Here is a 17,928-nt window from a genome sequence, read left to right as displayed (position 1 = left end):
AAAAAAATAGTCATATATCAATGAAAAAAAAGGATGATGAATCTATTCTTGGATTTTTTTTAAATAAATAAAATAAATATTTTAATTATCGAAATATATAATTTGGAATATTTTTACCGAAATGCATCGCATCTCTTATCTCGTTTACAGTATAAACAAAATAAGATAACAAATATCTCGTTTAAACTTTAAATGAGATAAGGCCAAGAAAAAATGAAGCGTATATATCATTTACAGTGTAAACGAGATATGTGTTATCTTATTTCGTTTACACTGTAAACGAGATAAGAGAATAATTATGACATTTATACTGTAAACAAGATTTAAGACAAATTTCTAGCAGCTATAAAAGGATGTGCAACGCTTTGTATTTTTCATAAACATTTCACTACTTCTTTTCTACCTATTACTTCCGAAAATAAGTCAGAATGTCTAGTAATAATGAATACTTGGTTGTAAGTGTATATCCCAATAGTCGTATGAGAAATAGTGATAATGGGGTGACATTTAAGTGTGAGAATCATATTCTGTTGTGTACCCGGTCAGTAATTTCATTGGCAGAATTGAAGAGTCTGATATTGGGTAGCGTCAGTAGTAGTGGGAGAAAAGAGATCGGAAGGGTGGGGTATAGGTTGCTAACACAGATGGGAAATGGAGTTTTTTGGTTTTGTCTATTTTGGATCCATGAAGACGAATATGTGCGTCTGATGTTTGACATCCATGGGAGAATCATAGCGGAGCAAGTGATGGAGATTTCTGCGAAGATTGGCAACGTCAATGGTGGTGGATCTGGATCCCGGTTAAGGCATCACATAGGTATCTTCTGCCTCCCCCGCACCCAATTTTAGCCTTGTCATCTGTACCCAGTTACTAGATACATTGGATCTGAACGCGATGCATGAGAAAAACCCATTTTTCAACACGGGTGAGGAAGATTACAACTTAGACGGTGGTGTGGAGTTTAGGGTTAGCCATAAATTCAAAAGCAGAGATGCAGTAATGCAGGGTGTGAAGAATTACAGTATTTGTAGAAGTGCTGAATACCGAGTGGTGGAGTCGGATAGATTAAAGTACCATATGCGTTGCCGACAACATGTAACAGACTGCTCTTGGAGTCTCCGTGTTGCTCTCCGATAGAATCTCGGATACTAGTAAGTTAAAGATTCATTGTGTTCTATATTTTCAGTTGTCATTGTTATGCTTGTTGAACCTATTTACCCCTATTATTCTATTTTGTTAGGGAGCGACGTAGAGTGGGAGGAGGGCACACGTGTTTGGCACCCACAATGTCGCAGGACCACCGACAATTGGATAACAGTCTCATTTGCCGTATCATCCTCCCATTGATACAATCAAATCTGTCTGTCAGCATCTCAATCCTACAAGGTGCAGTTAGGCAGAATTATCACTTCAAACCCTCGTATAGGAAGGTTTGGATGGCGAAGTAAAAGGAGATTGCATAGATATATAAGCATCCGCATCTCTTATTTCGCTTACAATGTAAATGAAATAAGATAACACATATATGAAATAAGATAACGAGATAACGAGATAAGAGCACAAGACAATACATGTATAAACGTGATACGACCACGTCGTCCTATACCTTATCTCGTTTATGTTATCTTATTTCATATACACTGTAAATAAAATAAGAGATGCGATACTTTTCAGTAAAAACGCTCCAAAATGTATATTTTGGTAATTAAAATATTTATTTTATTTATTTAAAAAAAATCCGTCTACTCTTGTAGTGCAACGAAAATTAGAGAAATGATAAATGGTACCAAAGCATCCTTGATTGAATAATATGAAAATTTATTTCAGCCTTGTAATATTCTCCACCTGCCACTTTTCTCTGGTATGTTTCAGATTTCAACTTTGCTCAGTAGCCGATTATTGTTCAATTTGATTGACCTTAAATGTTACATGCGTCCACAAGGATTTTCTTCATATGATCCACTAGTTCTTGCACCTGCTCCCTAGAATGAATGGGTGATGGGTATACACAAGCACAATCCAACTTCCCATTCCTTATGGTGTCGAATATGGCGATCGATGGGCCGACACCATGAGCAGAAGCACAACCCACATAGTCCTCTAATCCAATCTCTTTATGAATGTCATCTGATTCATCAATGATAGGGTCCTCAAAAACTGAAATCAAAGCAGTTCTCATCGATGATGATGGCGTCAAACCAGGGTTCTCGATCGCCTTGCACATTAGGTAGTTCAGGTCAGACATGTCTGAGAAATGCTTGTTGCAATTCATGGCATTTGCAAAGGCCATGTAACTTCTCTTTGCTAGATCCCATAGGGTTTCTCCACATACATCATGTGTGTTCAATATTGCAGAATGATAAAATCCTGAAGCCAAAAACTGAACCTGTTATAATTATAAACAAAGTAACTAAAGCAAATTATTCTGACCACAGAAAACTGGATTATTCCAATATAGAACGCATAAGAGCTCTTATTAATATTAGACGGAAGCGAATAATTTGGAATAGAAAGTTTTCATGTCAAAAAGAAGCAAGCTTCAAGCAATGATCTAATTTATTAACTAGAATTGGTCTTATTAATCAATGATATACCGATCGTCTTAGTTTCGTTAAAATGAGACTATCTCCTCCTGTGCATCCACAATTTTCTTTTTTTTTTCCCATTAGAGTAAAAAATCTTTTCTTTAAACCAGATGTAGAAGTCTAGAGGTAGCAAGAACATATGAAAACAAAACACACATTCTGAAAAGTGCAGATTACCAAGATGGTTGCTGGAAAGGACTGGATCAAGAAGAGAGCGGCAATCAATGAGTGTTACTACACCATACTTCTCCTTTTGATAACTGGGTAGCTTTTTGGAGGCCCGGGCGGCAATCATTCCAGCTGCTGCAAGTGCCCCACAAAGTTTAATTTCTCTTGATTTGCATTCCTACATGATCTTGCAAAATTAATTGTAATATTTTGAATCATCATGACCTTACCAAATCATAGTCAGAATGTCAAATTATCAATTATACTTCATAACAATCAGAATATAAATCCTTGGTAGCCTAAGAAGCAGATCATAGTATACTGAAGAAATATGTGTCAACTATTACACACACCATTCTATTCTCTATCAAATCTTTTCTATTTTCTGATATTAAGCCAAGGAGCTCACAAATGCATGAATCCTCTGTGATAGAAAAGAATTTAATAAAATAATGCAGCTGATATTCGTTGATCTCAACTTTGATCTTAGTCCATACAGCAGATATGAATAATTTATGAAAAGTTTTGATCAAATTATCAAGTAGTCGATTAAAGAGCATGAGTACTAGTATATCAATTTAATGTCAGACAGAAAATCCTTATTTATCATAGCATGACTTGCAGAACGAGTCTCTCCTTTGTTATTGGAATCCAAAGCCAGAAGCCATAACTACAAAATTGTGGATAGAATATACACCAATTCACATGCACTGAGTTCTTTTGAAAGTGGTTCTCTAACAAACCATACCTTTAACTTCTTATTTTAGCAAACATAATGCAGTGATAATTTCTAACTCCAATAATTTATAACACATCCAAATGGCAAGACAGTTGGATTGGTATACACGTCCAATAATTTCTTAAGGAATAATTTCTCCAGATTCCAGAATAAAATGGAGATTCCCAAAGCCCCTCACACTTGTCTCCATCGTGAGTATTATTATCTTATCTCCAGTACATCTTGCCATACTTGGATCTGGATAGCGTTATCAGTTAGGCAAGCCGTATCCTAAAATATTGCACTCTCCAATCAAAACAAAGTTAGCCATACCAACCCGTACTGCCTTTAGTGGTTCACTTTTTCTTTTCTAATAAAATTAATTAAGCGACGTTACGAAAGGAGACAAAAGAAGTAACTAACTCGTCCCTGAAGCAAGAATTTTCTTCCCCCTTTATTCTCTTTATAAAATCAAAGCAGAAATAAATGCATAACTTATGTTTATATGAGCTTAAGATTAAAAAATAAAAAACAAAATAAAAACCTACATATATGCACTTAAAGGGGATTTCTATTACTATGTACGATAATTTAGTGTGTGTGACGATAATAACTTATCTTCGATAACCAAATGTTTTTTCGAATTGGATGTGAAAAGAAAAAAGGAAAGAAAAAACCTAAAATTCCAATCCAATTATCCCACTTATCAAAGGGCCTACACGAGAGATTAGTAGCTATATTGTTTGACATTAGATATCCAAGGTGTGACAAAATTGATCTAATCTAATTATCCGTACCATATATATACATACCTAGTACACAATTTTTATTTTTCCATTTTAAACTTTTTCACTAGTACCCAACTTTTTTTTTTTTCTTTTTCAAAGAAAATACTTTCCATTTAGGCCGTTATATTACATTTTTTTGTACCTATGAGCAAACAATATTGAAGTAGAACTATTTACTCTAACATGGAATCTGTGTTGCTATGGATATGGTAGTTGCAGTAGCTAAACAATTTTAACAATTAAAAAATTGCGTTATTAAAGTCGCACTTTTTTGCTGAAATTAAATAGTCACTGTAATGACTATAGTTATAGATACTATAATATGTACTTTATTATAATTTTTGCTTTTTTTTTTATTTTTGTTATTGCCTTTTGTTCTTTTATTTTATTTTTGCAGGAAAAACTTTGCAGCACAGGCACTAGTTACTCTAAAATGGATTAAGAGGTACATAATCAATCACCAAATCACCTGATTGTCTATTAATCAACTAGTAACGAAGCTGTTGTGATAAGTTCAAAAGGACGTGGATGCCCATTTTTCCTATGAGAAATGAAGCTCCCAAGTCAAAATAATATTAAATAAAGTTTTGAATGTTTGACCTGTTGTATCTATAAATAGGAGGCTAAAGCCTCAGGAGAAAAACAACAACAATAATAATATAATATTTCTCTCTCTCTCTTATTATTTTTTTTTTATATACTTTATTTTAATATTATTCAATACATAATTATATCTATTATATTGATATAGTAATTCTAGTGAAAATTACTACGAGTGTTATCTAATTATATTTCTATATTTTATATTTGTTATCTCTTCCTTATTTATTTATTTAAGTTATTTTACAACACGTTATCAGTACGAGACTCTGATCAAATTTTTAGGAAGACTCAGGTAACAAATTTTCATTATGTCGAAGCTCTCTCATCTTGAATTCAATACTCTTGATATATCTGAAAATAATTATTTATCATGGATATTAGATGCTGAGATTTATCTTGATTCAATGGATCTTGAAAATACCATTAAAGCTGAAAATAATGCATCCCAGAAGGATAAAGCCAAAGCCATGATTTTTCTTCGTCGTCATCTTGACGAAGGATTGAAAAATGAATATCTCACATTAAAAGATCCTACAGATCTTTGGAAAGACCTTGAAGAAAGGTATAATCATCAGAAAACGGTGATACTTCCTCAAGCCCGATATGAATGGACGCACTTGCGTTTCCAAGATTTTAAATCTATAAATGAATATAATTCTGCAATGTTTCGAATCACCTCACGAATGAAATTATGTGGGAAAAAGATAACTGATCATGATATGTTGGAGAAAACTTTCTCAACCTTCCATGCCTCGAATGTGCTCCTACAGCAGCAGTATCGAGAAAAAGTGTTTAAAAAATATTTTGAGTTAATTTTTTACCTTCTTATTGCTGAACGCAACAATGAGTTGCTATTGAAAAATCATGAAGCGCGTCCAGCTGGCGCTGCCCCATTTCCTGAAGTAAATGCGGCAAATCATTACCCCAGAAGAGGTAAATGGCAAGGTTTTAATAACAAGAAAAATTATGGAAGGAAAATGAATTATATTCAAAAGAGAGGATCTCATCAGAAGTGGGATAAAGAAAGAAATATCGGGCAGAATAAATCAACAGAGGATAAGTGTTTCTGTTGTGGTGGAAAGGGCCATTGGTCACGTACCTGTCGTACCCAAAGGCACCTAGTCGATCTTTACCAGGCATCTTTGAAAAAAGATGACAAAGGAAAGGAAACAAATTTTGTTTCAAATGATACTGAAAATTCCACTACTCATTATGATGTATCTGATTTCTTTGAGGACCCTGAAGAAAATATTGGTCATTTGATCAATGATGAAATAGTTTAATATGTGGAATTGTGAAGTATCTATGTAAATAAATATATATAAAGAACTTATTGTTAAGTTTTATTTTCTATCTATTTAAGTTTCAAATATATATATATATATATATAAATAATGAAATATTAATGTTTATGAATTTTGAAATCATTAAATGTGTCAAATTTAAAATAAAATTTTAGTATACGACATTATTTTTATGTGTAGTATTTCTTAGAAAAATAATTCCGATCAAGTATTCAATTTAACTGTATATACTACTCATTTTATTATTATTTATCTTTGAAGAGAATGGCAAGGATATGTAATGAAGATGTATGCCTTGCTGATAGTGCAAGTCCGCACACTATTCTCAAAAGTGATATATATTTTACCCATTTTGTGCCAAAAGAAGAATGTGTTAATACTATTATCGGCTCAGGCAATGTGATTGAAGGCTCCGGAAGAGCTATAATTTTGTTTTCTGGAGGAACAAAATTCATAATAAATAATGCACTATTGTCTACTAAGTCTCGAAGAAACTTGTTGAGTTTTAAAGATATTCGCCGAAATGGATATCATATTGAGACAATGAATGAGGGAAATCGTGAGTATTTATGTATCACAACTCATGATTTAAATAAGAAAGTTATATTAGAAAAATTACCCTCACTTTCATCTGGGTTATATTACACCAAAATTAGTGCAATTGAATCACATGCCATTGTAAACCAGAAGTTTACTAGCCCAAATAAATTCATAACTTGGCATGATAGATTGGGTCATCCGGGAACAACCATGATGAGGAGAATTATTAAAAACTCCCATGGACATTCACTAAAGAACCAGAAGATTTTTAAAACTAGTGAATTTTGTTGTGCTGCATGTTCTCAGGGAAAGTTAATTTTAAAGCCATCACTAGTAAAGATTGGATTTGAGTCCCCTGAATTCCTAGAAAGGATTCAAGGTGATATATGTGGACCTATTCATCCACCATGTGGATCTTTTAGATATTTTATGGTCCTGATAGACGCATCTTCGAGATGGTCACATGTGTACTTATTATCTTCTCGCAACCTGGCGTTTGCGAGATTACTGGCTCAAATTATTCGATTAAAAGCACAATTTCTAGAAAATCCAATCAAAGCAATTTGTCTTGATAATGCTGTTGAATTTACTTCCCAAGCTTTTGATGCTTATTGTATGGCTAATGGAATAAGTGTTGAACATCCAGTAGCTTATGTTCACACACAAAATGGGTTAGCAGAATCACTTATTAAACGCCTCCAGTTAATTGCTAGACCCTTACTTATGAGAACAAATCTCCCAACCTCGGTTTGGGGCATGTTATTTTACATGCCGCAGCACTTATTCGTTTGAGGCCAACGAGTTATCATCAGTTCTCTCCTATGCAATTAGCTTTTGACCAGCAGCTAAATGTTTTCCATTTAAGAATATTTGGGTGTGCAATATATGTTCCCATTGCACCATCTAATCACACCAAAATGGGACCCCAAAGAAAATTGGGGATATACGTTGAATATGATTCTCCCTCTATAGTGAGGTATCTTGAGATACAAACTGGAGATGTATTTAAAGCTTGGTTTGTGGATTGTCATTTTTGATGAATCAAAATTTCCAACATTAGGGGGAGAGAATAAGTTTCCTGAAAAGAAACTTAATTGGAATGCATCATCCTTGATGCATTTAGATCCTCGATCAAGGCAATGTGAACTAGAAGTTTAAAAGATTATACATTTGCAAAGAATAGCAAATGAGTTGCCTGATGCATTTTACGATACAAAGAGGATAACCAAATCTTATATACCTGCGAAAAATGTCCCAATTCGAATTGATGTCCCAGTAGGACAAGTAGCCACTGAAGCAAATTTACGCCAGAAGCGTGGCAGGCCTGTCAGTTCCAAAAATAAAAATCTTCGAAAGCGAGAAGATGTAAATAATATTCCTATTGAAGAAGACATAGTAGAGACACCTGCAGTTGTCCAAAATTCTAATATAGTTTTAACGCCAGAAGACGTTCAGGTACCTGAAAATTGTGAAAATGACGAGATCTCGATAAATTATGTCTTTACAGGAGAGAAATAGGACCGAAATAAGACAATTGTCAATAAAATATTTGCATATAATGTGGCATTAAATATCATGCATGAAAGTAAGGATCTTGAGCCAAGATCAGTCGAAGAATGTCGACAAAGGAATGATTGGCCAAAATGAAAAGAAGCCATGAAGGCTGAATTAGACTCACTTGCAAAACGTGAAGTCTTTGGACCTGTAGTCCATACACCAGAAGATGTAAAACCTGTTGGATACCGATGGGTATTTGTGAGAAAACGAAATGAGAAAAATGAAGTTGTGCGCTATAAAGCCCGACTTGTGGCACAAGGTTTCTCACAAAGCCCCGGTATAGATTATGAAGAAACGTATTCCCTTGTAGTGGATGCGATAACATTGCGTTATTTGGTCAGTTTATCTGCATATCATAAACTGCATATGCATTTAATGGATGTGGTAACAGCCTATTTATACGGTTCATTAGATCGGGATATCTATATGAAAGTCCCTGAAGGACTAAAGATATCTAAACCATCCAATGAATATTCGCAAGGATTATACTCAGTCAAATTGCAAAGATCTTTATATGGTCTGAAGCAATCTGGACGAATGTGGTATAATCGTCTTACTGAGTATCTGGCGAAAAACGGATTCAAGAATGATGATATCTGCCCATGTGTTTTCATAAAAAAATCTGCATCTGGGTTCATTATAATTGCTGTGTACATTGATGATTTAAATATTATTGGAACTCTTGAAGAGATTCCAACAATTATAAAAACTCTAAAAGAAGAGTTTGAGATGAAAGATCTTGGAAAGACTAAATTTTGTCTCGGCCTGCAGATCGAGCATATAAAAAATGGGATCTTTATCCATCAAACAACATACACAGAGAAGATTTTAAAAAGATTTTATATGGATAAGTCACATCCCTTGAGTACCCCAATGATCGTAAGATCTTTGGATGTGAAAAATGATCAATTCTGTCCTAAAGAAGAAAATGAAGATATCCTTGGTCCAGAAGTACCATATCTTAGTGCCATTGGAGCGCTAATGTATCTTGCTAATAATACACGACCCGATATATCATTTGCTGTGAATTTACTAGCAAGTTATAGTTCCTCTCCAACCAGAAGACATTGGAGTGGAATCAAGCAAATCTTTCGATATCTTCATGGGACGGTTGATATGGGATTGTTTTATCCATATGGATCCAAGTCACAATTAGTTGGCTATACAGATGCTGGATACTTGTCTGATCCACATAAAGGGAGATCTCAAACAGGATATCTGTTCACATATGAAGGTACAGCTATATCATGGAGGTCCACGAAACAGACAATTGCTGCAACATCTTCTAATCATGCTGAAATACTAGCGATTCATGAAGCTAGTCGCGAGTATTTTTGGCTCAGAAGTCTGATCCAATATATTCTGTCATCATATGGACTGATTGATCATAAGATAGCTCCAACTGTTCTGTTTGAAGATAATACAGCATGCATTGCTCAACTTAAAGGCGGATACATCAAAAGTGATAGAACAAAGCATATTTCTCCCAAATTCTTCTTTACTCATGATCTTCAAAATCAAGGGACAATTGATGTCCAACAGATCCGCTCAAGTGACAATCTGACAGATTTATTCACAAAGTCACTCCCAAAATCCTCCTTTGAAAGATTGGTACATAAGATTGGGATGCACAAATTTCGAGACATTAAATGATGTTGACAAGAGGAGGAAACTGTACTCTTTTTTCCTTGGTCAGGTTTTTTCTCATTGGATTTTTCTTGACAAAGTTTTTAATGAGGCAGTTCCCATCATAAAGGATATTATACTCTTTTTCCTTCACTATCATATAAGGGGGAGTGTTGTGATAAGTTCAAAAGGACGTGAATGCTCATTTTCCCTATGAGAAATGAACCTCCCAAGCCAAAATGATATTAAATGAAGTTTTGAATGTTTGACCTATTGTATCTATAAATAGGAGGCTAAAGTCTCAGGAGAAAAACAACAACAATAATAATATAACATTTTTCTCTCTCTCTCTTTCTTACTATTCTCTTTCTTATATACTTTATTTTAATATTATTCAATACATAATTATATCTATTATATTGATATAGTAATTCTAGTGAAAATTACTACGAGTGTTATCTAATTATATTTCTATATTTTATATTTGTTATCTCTTCTTTATTTATTTATTTAAATTATTTTACAACACCAATAATATTCACAAAAAAAAAAAAGTGTGGTACTTACAGCCACAATCTGGCTCGTGTGGTGAGCGTCCAATTGCAACCTCACAACCTTGGAGCTCCGAGGCGAGTCCGCATCCACGAATTCCAAATTCCCAAGCCTGAATGAGTTCAGTGAGTAACCAAGCATGTCCAAACCACGCGCCCAAAACGGCTTGTTCCTCTTCTCTACCGGTATCAGATCCTCAATCGCCATTCCCATTCCATTTTCCTCTGCCTCTCCATTACTCTCTCCGCCGCATCCGACCTTCCCCAGCAGCTCCCTCAGCAAAGTCACCGCCGCCGCGCGGTCGCATCCCGACGTGTGCAACCGCAAAAACACTCCCCATCGCCTCTCGCTTATCGCGTACACACTCACGCGCAGTACGCCGTAGCCATCGCCACTAGGATCGCGCCACTTGTTCAGGTTCAGCTCGTGCTCCAGAATCAGGTGGAAGTCAGTATCTCCGTCGCCGGAACTGCAGCCGAGGATTGCGGAGGTGGATTGAAGATCGAGGCAGTGGATTTGAATATTGGAGGTTGGGGGAGTTCGGAAGTGGTAGGAATTGGCGTTGGAGTCGAAGTGGATTGTTGAGCGAAGGATAGGATGGTTACTTTGGAGGTTGCGGAGTACGGTTTGGAGTTTGGGAATGTGTGGTGGTTTAGAGAGGAGGAGGCCGAGGACGGTTGTTCCGGTGCCGCCGGGAACTGCCTTGCACCAGCTGTATTCGGTGCCGCCAACGGCACGAGTGGTGAAGTGCTGTTGCAGTTCTTGTTCTTTTTCTTCTTCACTGCTGCTACTACTCATTTTGATGATTCTTCTTGTTGGTGGTTGTATCCGACGAGAGTATGGTATAGAGAGTAACGCTATTTACTTTGGATCAAATGATCAATGATGATGATAGGATTGGAAAGTGGTCCATTAAGTAGAAAATCGGCCAATAAGACCAAACTAATTAAAGCCACTATCGAGTATCCTCTAAAGTACACTATTCAGTAGACAACTCTGACCCCACTCGTCGTCTTCATTCGACCAAAATTAATAAATAATTATCCACACGTCTTCCTCGATCAAGTAAGTTATCAGGGAAGTAAGGAGCATTGTTGTTGTGACATTCGGAGAGCAACAATGTCTATGCGACGATCATAACTGAATAAATGAATAAATAGTTCCAACATAACCCTGGTTCCCATTTTCACTTGATATAAATGTGTTCATCATTACAAGAAACATTAAGTAAACAGGTATCTGCCAAATAATTGACAGGTGAAGAATAAGAATTAACTACATACGACATCATTACCCTAAAATTACAAACATTATTTGACCTCTATATTCCATCCCAAGATGGGATTTTACATAAGTAATTTGGCCTAGATTTCACATTGTATCTCATCACCTGATGCTTCTCAAGCATGGAACTACTACTGGTAACAAAAAAACAATGCAATGTTACAGATACAAACAAATTTAATTTCATTAAGGACCAAAGCATGCAATTTAGTTGAACCATCAGTTCAGTGCGCTAAGAGGAGAACGTGGAATAAGCGATGGTTTCAACTCCTTTACTGAGGATTCACTTGAATTGTTTTCCTGAAACTCCTCAAGAAGCGATTCCACTGGCAGTGATTGAAGAGACTCGATTGTTCCTTTACTCGGAACGTCTGTTTCACATCTTACTGGTGTATTTCCACTAGGCTCATAGTCCTGCAAAGAGAAGACAAAGCAACAAGCCATGCAATGCATGAAAGGCAGAAAAAGTTTAGTGATGCTTCATTGATAAAACTTGTAGTTACTAAATAGAGTTAAAGTACCCTATAGTGCTGTTGAAAAGTTTCGCGAGCCTTCTCTTCAATCGAAGAGGCTTGGCCAGCATGGTCTTCTCTGAAGGTCTCAAGTGTATTTGAATGAGTCTTTACTACATCCAGCATTCCAGAAATGGATTCCCGCTCTTGCGCAGACATGACTGCAAAAATAAAATAAAATAGAGGATCAAATGAATGCAAAATGAGACTCATTTTTAAGAGAAAAAAAATTGACTAGTTTGTTCTGCACAACAGGTAGACCCCTTCATTAAGTTGTTTTAGCTAAGATAAATTTGCAGACACCTGCAGCTGCTTTTTTGCAACCAATTTTGCTATGCAATGAAACCATACACTTACCATCAAACTGCTCAAAGAGATCCTTGCTGTTCTTTGCCACATCTTCCTCTGCTGCAACACGAGCAGAATTGATCCCATGTCATGTTGCTCATTGCTATTAGAAGCATTACTGTACACAAGTGATAGATATTGCATCACATGGAAAAACTAATCAGTTGATCACAAAAGTATTAGTTTAAGAGCGGATAAGGACTCAATGAAGCACATTTTCAATAAGCATGGGCATTACTGACAGTTATTCTCAGTTTCTTACAATCAATTCACTAGATACCTGATTAGTGACACTGCTGCAGAAATATGCTTGGACTCTTTCTCATTTACAGCCTCATGAGTCCTCTTCATATGCTCTAAAGCTGATCCAGCGGTACTTACACTACAGATATAAAAATAAGACACTACAAATTTTACTAAAGGAGGACTTGATCAAGAAACCATGGGCAAGCCACTGACCTTTGCTGCATGAGTAACTCCATACGGCAATGCTTTGCTGCAGAATAATCAGCGGTATCCTTGGTCTCTTTCTCTGCTTGCACACAAAAAGATTGCCATTTCCTTTTTGTATGGGACACAATTTCTCCTACTGATGACACATGTTCGTCGTCTTGTTCTTAATGCTGCTTTGTCTAAGATCAACAAGCTTTTCATCCACCTGAATAATTCACCATCGTCCATAAGAAACTAAACTGCCAACCCAAATAAGAAAGATTTACTAAGAAACATTGACGAAGTAATACTCAAATCGGACCAGATCCATTTGACGACGAATATGATCAGAAACTAAGCTGGTCATATCCGCAATAAGCTTCTCTGAATCTGATCTTGATTGCTCCTGTAAAGAATAGGTCAACCACCATAAGCCACCATAGAAAGAGTGCATTAATATTAATATTTTACATCACAACCTCGAAAGACTTCCTAAAGTCAGCAATACAATTCAGTTGTGTTTGCTCAGCCTCTGATGCAAAGTCTTCAAGCTTTTTTTATTCTTCAAAAAGCTTATCAACAAATTCTTGAGAGGGATCAGATATATCCTTTATTTGTTCAACGCTAAGTGCATTTTGAATAAACAGAACACCCTCCCCCCCCCCCCCCAAAAAAAAAAAGAAAGAAATAAAAAAACACCACTCAGCAAAAGAAACTGCATAGAATAAAGAAATAAAAATGAAACAGGTAAGATTGATTTGTGCATAGTTATGTTATAGTCTTATAGCCGAAGAGAGAAGTTAAAGATCATACATGGCGCATTTCCCTAGCAAAAACTGCCAGTTCACCCTGCTGAGTTGAAAGAGAGCTCTGAAGTTCATCAAATATTTCTCCAGCTTGAGTGGCCTCAGATTCAAGAAACTGATTGACCAAGGGGAAAAAGATACTTTGTTAATGTTGAACAGAGATGTAAAATATATATATATATATATATATAAACAAGGAATACAAATTGAGATGGTTCAAACATACTTCTTGAATAGAACGACCATTGGAGGATATCAGAGAAGATAATTCCTCTAAAACACCATCTGAGCTCGCCTTGTGCAAACGGTCATTTTGCACTGTCTCAGTGTGTGATAAGTACAGGTTTCTTAAACCTGTCACTTTGTTTTTTAAATCCAAAACCACCTATACGCAACAAAATGAGGAGAATTAATGAATTATACCATAACATCCATGCAAATGCATAGCGATGAAATAAACAAGCCAAAATAACAACGAACAGTGAATTAAGAGGATTCAACATATTAAATAAAAACATAGAAGAACATGACCAAAAAAAAGCAGCAGCATTAGATAATTGAGGTACCCACCTTATCATGAACACCTAGAAAAGAATGGCAGAGCTTCTCCACACATTTAAGATGTTCACTCTGTTCTGACAGTGATGTCGCAACAATATTGCAAAGATAACCAACCTGCTGGGCAAGCTCTGCTTGAAAATTGTTCACCACAGCCCTGTTATCCAAGTTCAGCTTGTCTTCTCTACCTACGATAACAGATGTATACAAGTCATTAACGTACAACTTGGATTCTTTGTCAATAATTTCACAGAAAAGGATAAATGCCTACCAATTTTCAAAAACAGCGAAGCATTATCCTGAAGAACTTTCTCCAAATCAGCCCGTAATACACAAGCTTGATGAGCTAGTGCATTTTCTGTCAGACACAATTGTTTTAACCACCATCTCAACTTAATACTGCGTAATAAGAGATAAAGACAGAAACACAATAATGAATCTACCTGCTTTTCTCTGCACAGAAATGATGAAGTCTTTCTCTTTCACCGTATACTGAGATCTCCTCAATTCATCCTCTGTGTTAGTGAGCAACTCACTGGTCTTGTTCAAGTTTTTCTGTAGTTTTTTATTCTTTTCCTGATAAGTAGATGTACATTAACATAACAATAAAGGACCAAAACCTTAGATAGCTAACCTGTGTGGTATCAAGTTTGTTGCTCAAATCAGAGCAATGTTGTACTTGCTCAATGTATCTACTATTCAAATCATCATATTGCTGGTCCAAACATGAAAAAAATATCAAGCAAAATAGGAATACACAGGCGCACAATATCATCTGCAGATATAGCTATTGGTTTTTTAAGAAAACTAACCTTCTGATGATTTTCTATAGTCAGCCCCATCTGCTCAATCTGATCTGCCATGGCCTAAACAGTGAAAAATCTTGGATCAATGAAACACCATGAGAACAATATATGAAACCAATTTATATACCAAGCACAAGAATGAGAGGGAAAGAAAAGTAATTCCATTTCAATCTCAGCAGGTGAAATCACATGAAAAAATATTTTCTTATGAAAAATATTGCTATATCGGTACTAATGATGGCAGAAAAAACTACCTTCCTTTCACTTTTTTCTTGATAAAATCTCTCCTTTGGTATATACACTCCATTTTTCTCACGTGTAGAACCTCTGATCAAAATCACAAACTTCATCAGCAACAATGCAATTTTAGCAGTAATATGAAGAGCCAAGTTATTCTTTCCATGAACAACAATGAAATTTAGAGCAACTCACCTGCCTTCAGGCGTTCAATTTCCCCATAAAGATCCTTAATAAGAGTTGACTTCATCATCTTCTGATTAACCTAATTAAAGAAAAAAGGGGAGAAAAAAATTCTAAATCAAGGCAATGAATCACAACAAAACACATGATAAACATCTTCATTACATTGCAGTACAGATTCCAATAAGAAAATAGCCAAAACTAGTAAGGACTAGTTAGTAAAAATTCCTTTAAAAACAAAATGGGATTAAAAGCACTTGATCTGCCCCAGTTCACTTGGTTCATGTGAACCAAAAAGTGAACTCTCATAAGACGTTGCCATTACAAATAATTGATCGAATGGTGTACCCAAAACACTTTGTTTATATGTTTTTATGTATGATACAGATGTAATACACAGAATAACAGTCATGTAATCTTTGTAAAAGCAATATATATATGAGCCAAATTATACTGGTAAAGATGCATGGTGTAAGAAACATCTCGACACTTAAATAACTTTAATCATGAACATACCTCAGGCTTATTTTTAATGTGCTTTGCCCTATGTGCATAATCCAGCGTGCTCAAAGTTTCTTCCAAGCAATGAACTTCAGGGGATACTGTCGCTATGATGCATGTTTTGGTTCTTCCCCCAAGGGAATCACGCAGTAAACGTGTCAACTTGCTATCCCTAAATACCATCTTTTCCGTGTAAGCATATGAATGAGGAATATACAAAGACTCAAAGAGCTTCGACCAATTTGTTTATTAAAAGGAGGTTAACAAAAAAAGAAAGATAAACATAAAAACCTGTAAGGAACGTGACCAAGGTGCTCCACAAGTGCATTGATCACCCGCCCTAAAGTAACCAAGCTCTTGTTTATTTCTCCGGCCTCTCTTGCACGACCCTAAGATATGTTACAAAATCAAACAAATTAAGATGATTGTGTAAAGCCTAAGGTGAAGGATAAAACTAGGAGGTATCCGCCCAATGTATTACCTCCCTAGCACCAGAACGAGATATATTTTCCGAGCCAGCCAGATCCACTAAATTCAGTTTGCCACATTAGATTAGTTCTTCACCTTCTGGGGTTGCCTCTTTGATGTGGATTGTTATTGAAAACAATGAATGTGACCGACTGAAAAAGTTAACTAAATCTTAATATAAAATCAAAATATGACATTCTAAGTTCTAACAATTCAAGCAACCTTGACTGCTTGTTCAACAGAGTTTCAGCAGTGCGTCTTTTGGCAGACCCTCTCTCCAGAAGGGTAAAAATCTCGCTAGTCACAATTTCTTCCTCTAATCCCCTTACAAGAATTCCACCTTTGCCATCCTCCATAAGTGGCAGCTGTTTCTTTTGCTTATCTTCCAAAGAAACTTTCGAAAGTTCTTCGGGGGCAAGCAAATCAGTGATCTCTTCATTGTACAATTCCAAAAAAGTGACTTTGACACTGTACTCAGCATTTTGGCTCTCAAGAGTGTCAAAAATCTGTTTAACAGCTCTAGGAATGACTCCAGCCTCTGCAGGCAACTCTCCATTGGGACCACTCTACAATACAGCAGCCAAATAAATCAAAATAACATTCATTGTGATAGGTAGAATACTAACTAGCACAGATGCTACTTCATACCTTTGACCTTTTGCATTCACCTTCCATAGTGTATGTTTTTCCAGTACCAGTTTGACCATATGCAAATATAGTACAATTAAATCCTTCTAGAACTTCATTTACAATAGGAATAATAGCTTGATCGTAAAGATCTTGTTGTCGTGCATTAGGACCAAAAACCTGCAAAATAGAACATAGAACATGATCACACATCAGATACCCTAAAAACAGTCGCTCCAGTATTCACTTCTCAAAACTTGTTACAAAATTATTATTCATTTCTGTCAATACAAACAATACTAATTTCAATTTGAACAAATCCAAGGCTTATAAGCAAGAAAAAAAATTATTTGCAAATGAGTAGCAAAGTCCATTGAAGAATACCTTGTCAAAAGTGAAAACCCTGTCAATGTGCTTGCCGGCGATGTTTTGAGAGACGGCGACTTCTCTGTTATAGTCATTGCAGGTGACAACCTGGGGGGCCTTGGAGCGCAACTCGTCGTCGCTGAAGGGGCGGCAGAGGAGGAGGACCTGCACGTTCACTTCCATCTCTTTCTCGTGGCGAAGAGACATTGTCGATTGTGGGAGAGGGAGACAGAAAGATGCCCTCTCTTCTTCACTCTGTCTGCGTGAGATGTATCTGAAATGGGGTCGGGGGAAGGAGAGAGAGAGAGAGAAAGAGAAAGAGAGAGTGAGGGGCGGTGACTGTTGAGTTTAAAATTTGA

General features: G+C 36.0%; 1 protein-coding gene and 1 pseudogene across 2 annotated transcripts; both read right to left on the bottom strand.

Annotated features, from left to right (window-relative positions):
- Positions 1-1,696: 1,696 nt before the first annotated feature.
- LOC107623609 (uncharacterized) lies at positions 1,697-11,375 on the bottom strand. The gene is made up of 3 exons (XM_016325938.3): positions 10,457-11,375; positions 2,763-2,931; positions 1,697-2,367 (listed from the first exon to the last, which is right to left on the bottom strand). Exons 1-3 carry the CDS (start codon positions 11,237-11,239, stop codon positions 1,919-1,921), a joined length of 1,401 nt encoding a protein of 466 aa, XP_016181424.1. The 5' UTR covers positions 11,240-11,375; the 3' UTR covers positions 1,697-1,918.
- Positions 11,376-11,611: 236 nt separating this feature from the next.
- On the bottom strand, positions 11,612-17,928 carry LOC107624077 (kinesin-like protein KIN-5C; annotated as a pseudogene). Its single transcript, XR_015906997.1, has 22 exons — positions 17,588-17,928; positions 17,225-17,383; positions 16,799-17,142; positions 16,590-16,728; positions 16,400-16,497; positions 16,124-16,280; positions 15,616-15,689; positions 15,442-15,514; positions 15,194-15,247; positions 15,016-15,096; positions 14,825-14,936; positions 14,653-14,739; positions 14,394-14,569; positions 14,050-14,208; positions 13,831-13,938; positions 13,497-13,589; positions 13,340-13,423; positions 13,045-13,243; positions 12,866-12,967; positions 12,595-12,703; positions 12,247-12,398; positions 11,612-12,139 (listed from the first exon to the last, which is right to left on the bottom strand). The product of XR_015906997.1 is annotated as a kinesin-like protein KIN-5C (transcript).

This window comes from Arachis ipaensis, chromosome B10, assembly GCF_059453495.1.
Source record: "Arachis ipaensis isolate K30076 ecotype BB chromosome B10, ASM5945349v1, whole genome shotgun sequence".
NCBI lineage: Eukaryota > Viridiplantae > Streptophyta > Magnoliopsida > Fabales > Fabaceae > Arachis > Arachis ipaensis.
The sequence above is the reverse complement of the archived record's forward strand: the minus strand, read 5'-3'. Positions and strand labels throughout refer to the sequence as shown.

Bases quoted from the DNA above. Each gene is read 5' to 3' on its own strand.
- LOC107623609 (XM_016325938.3), bottom strand. From the start codon at position 11,239: ATGAGTAGTAGCAGCAGTGAAGAAGAAAAAGAACAAGAACTGCAACAG. The intron at 2,932-10,456 runs GTAAGTACCACA...AAGATCATGTAG, and splicing joins ACACGAGCCAGATTGTGGCT to GAATGCAAATCAAGAGAAAT. The intron at 2,368-2,762 runs GTAATCTGCACT...TTTTGGCTTCAG, and splicing joins CCTTTCCAGCAACCATCTTG to GATTTTATCATTCTGCAATA.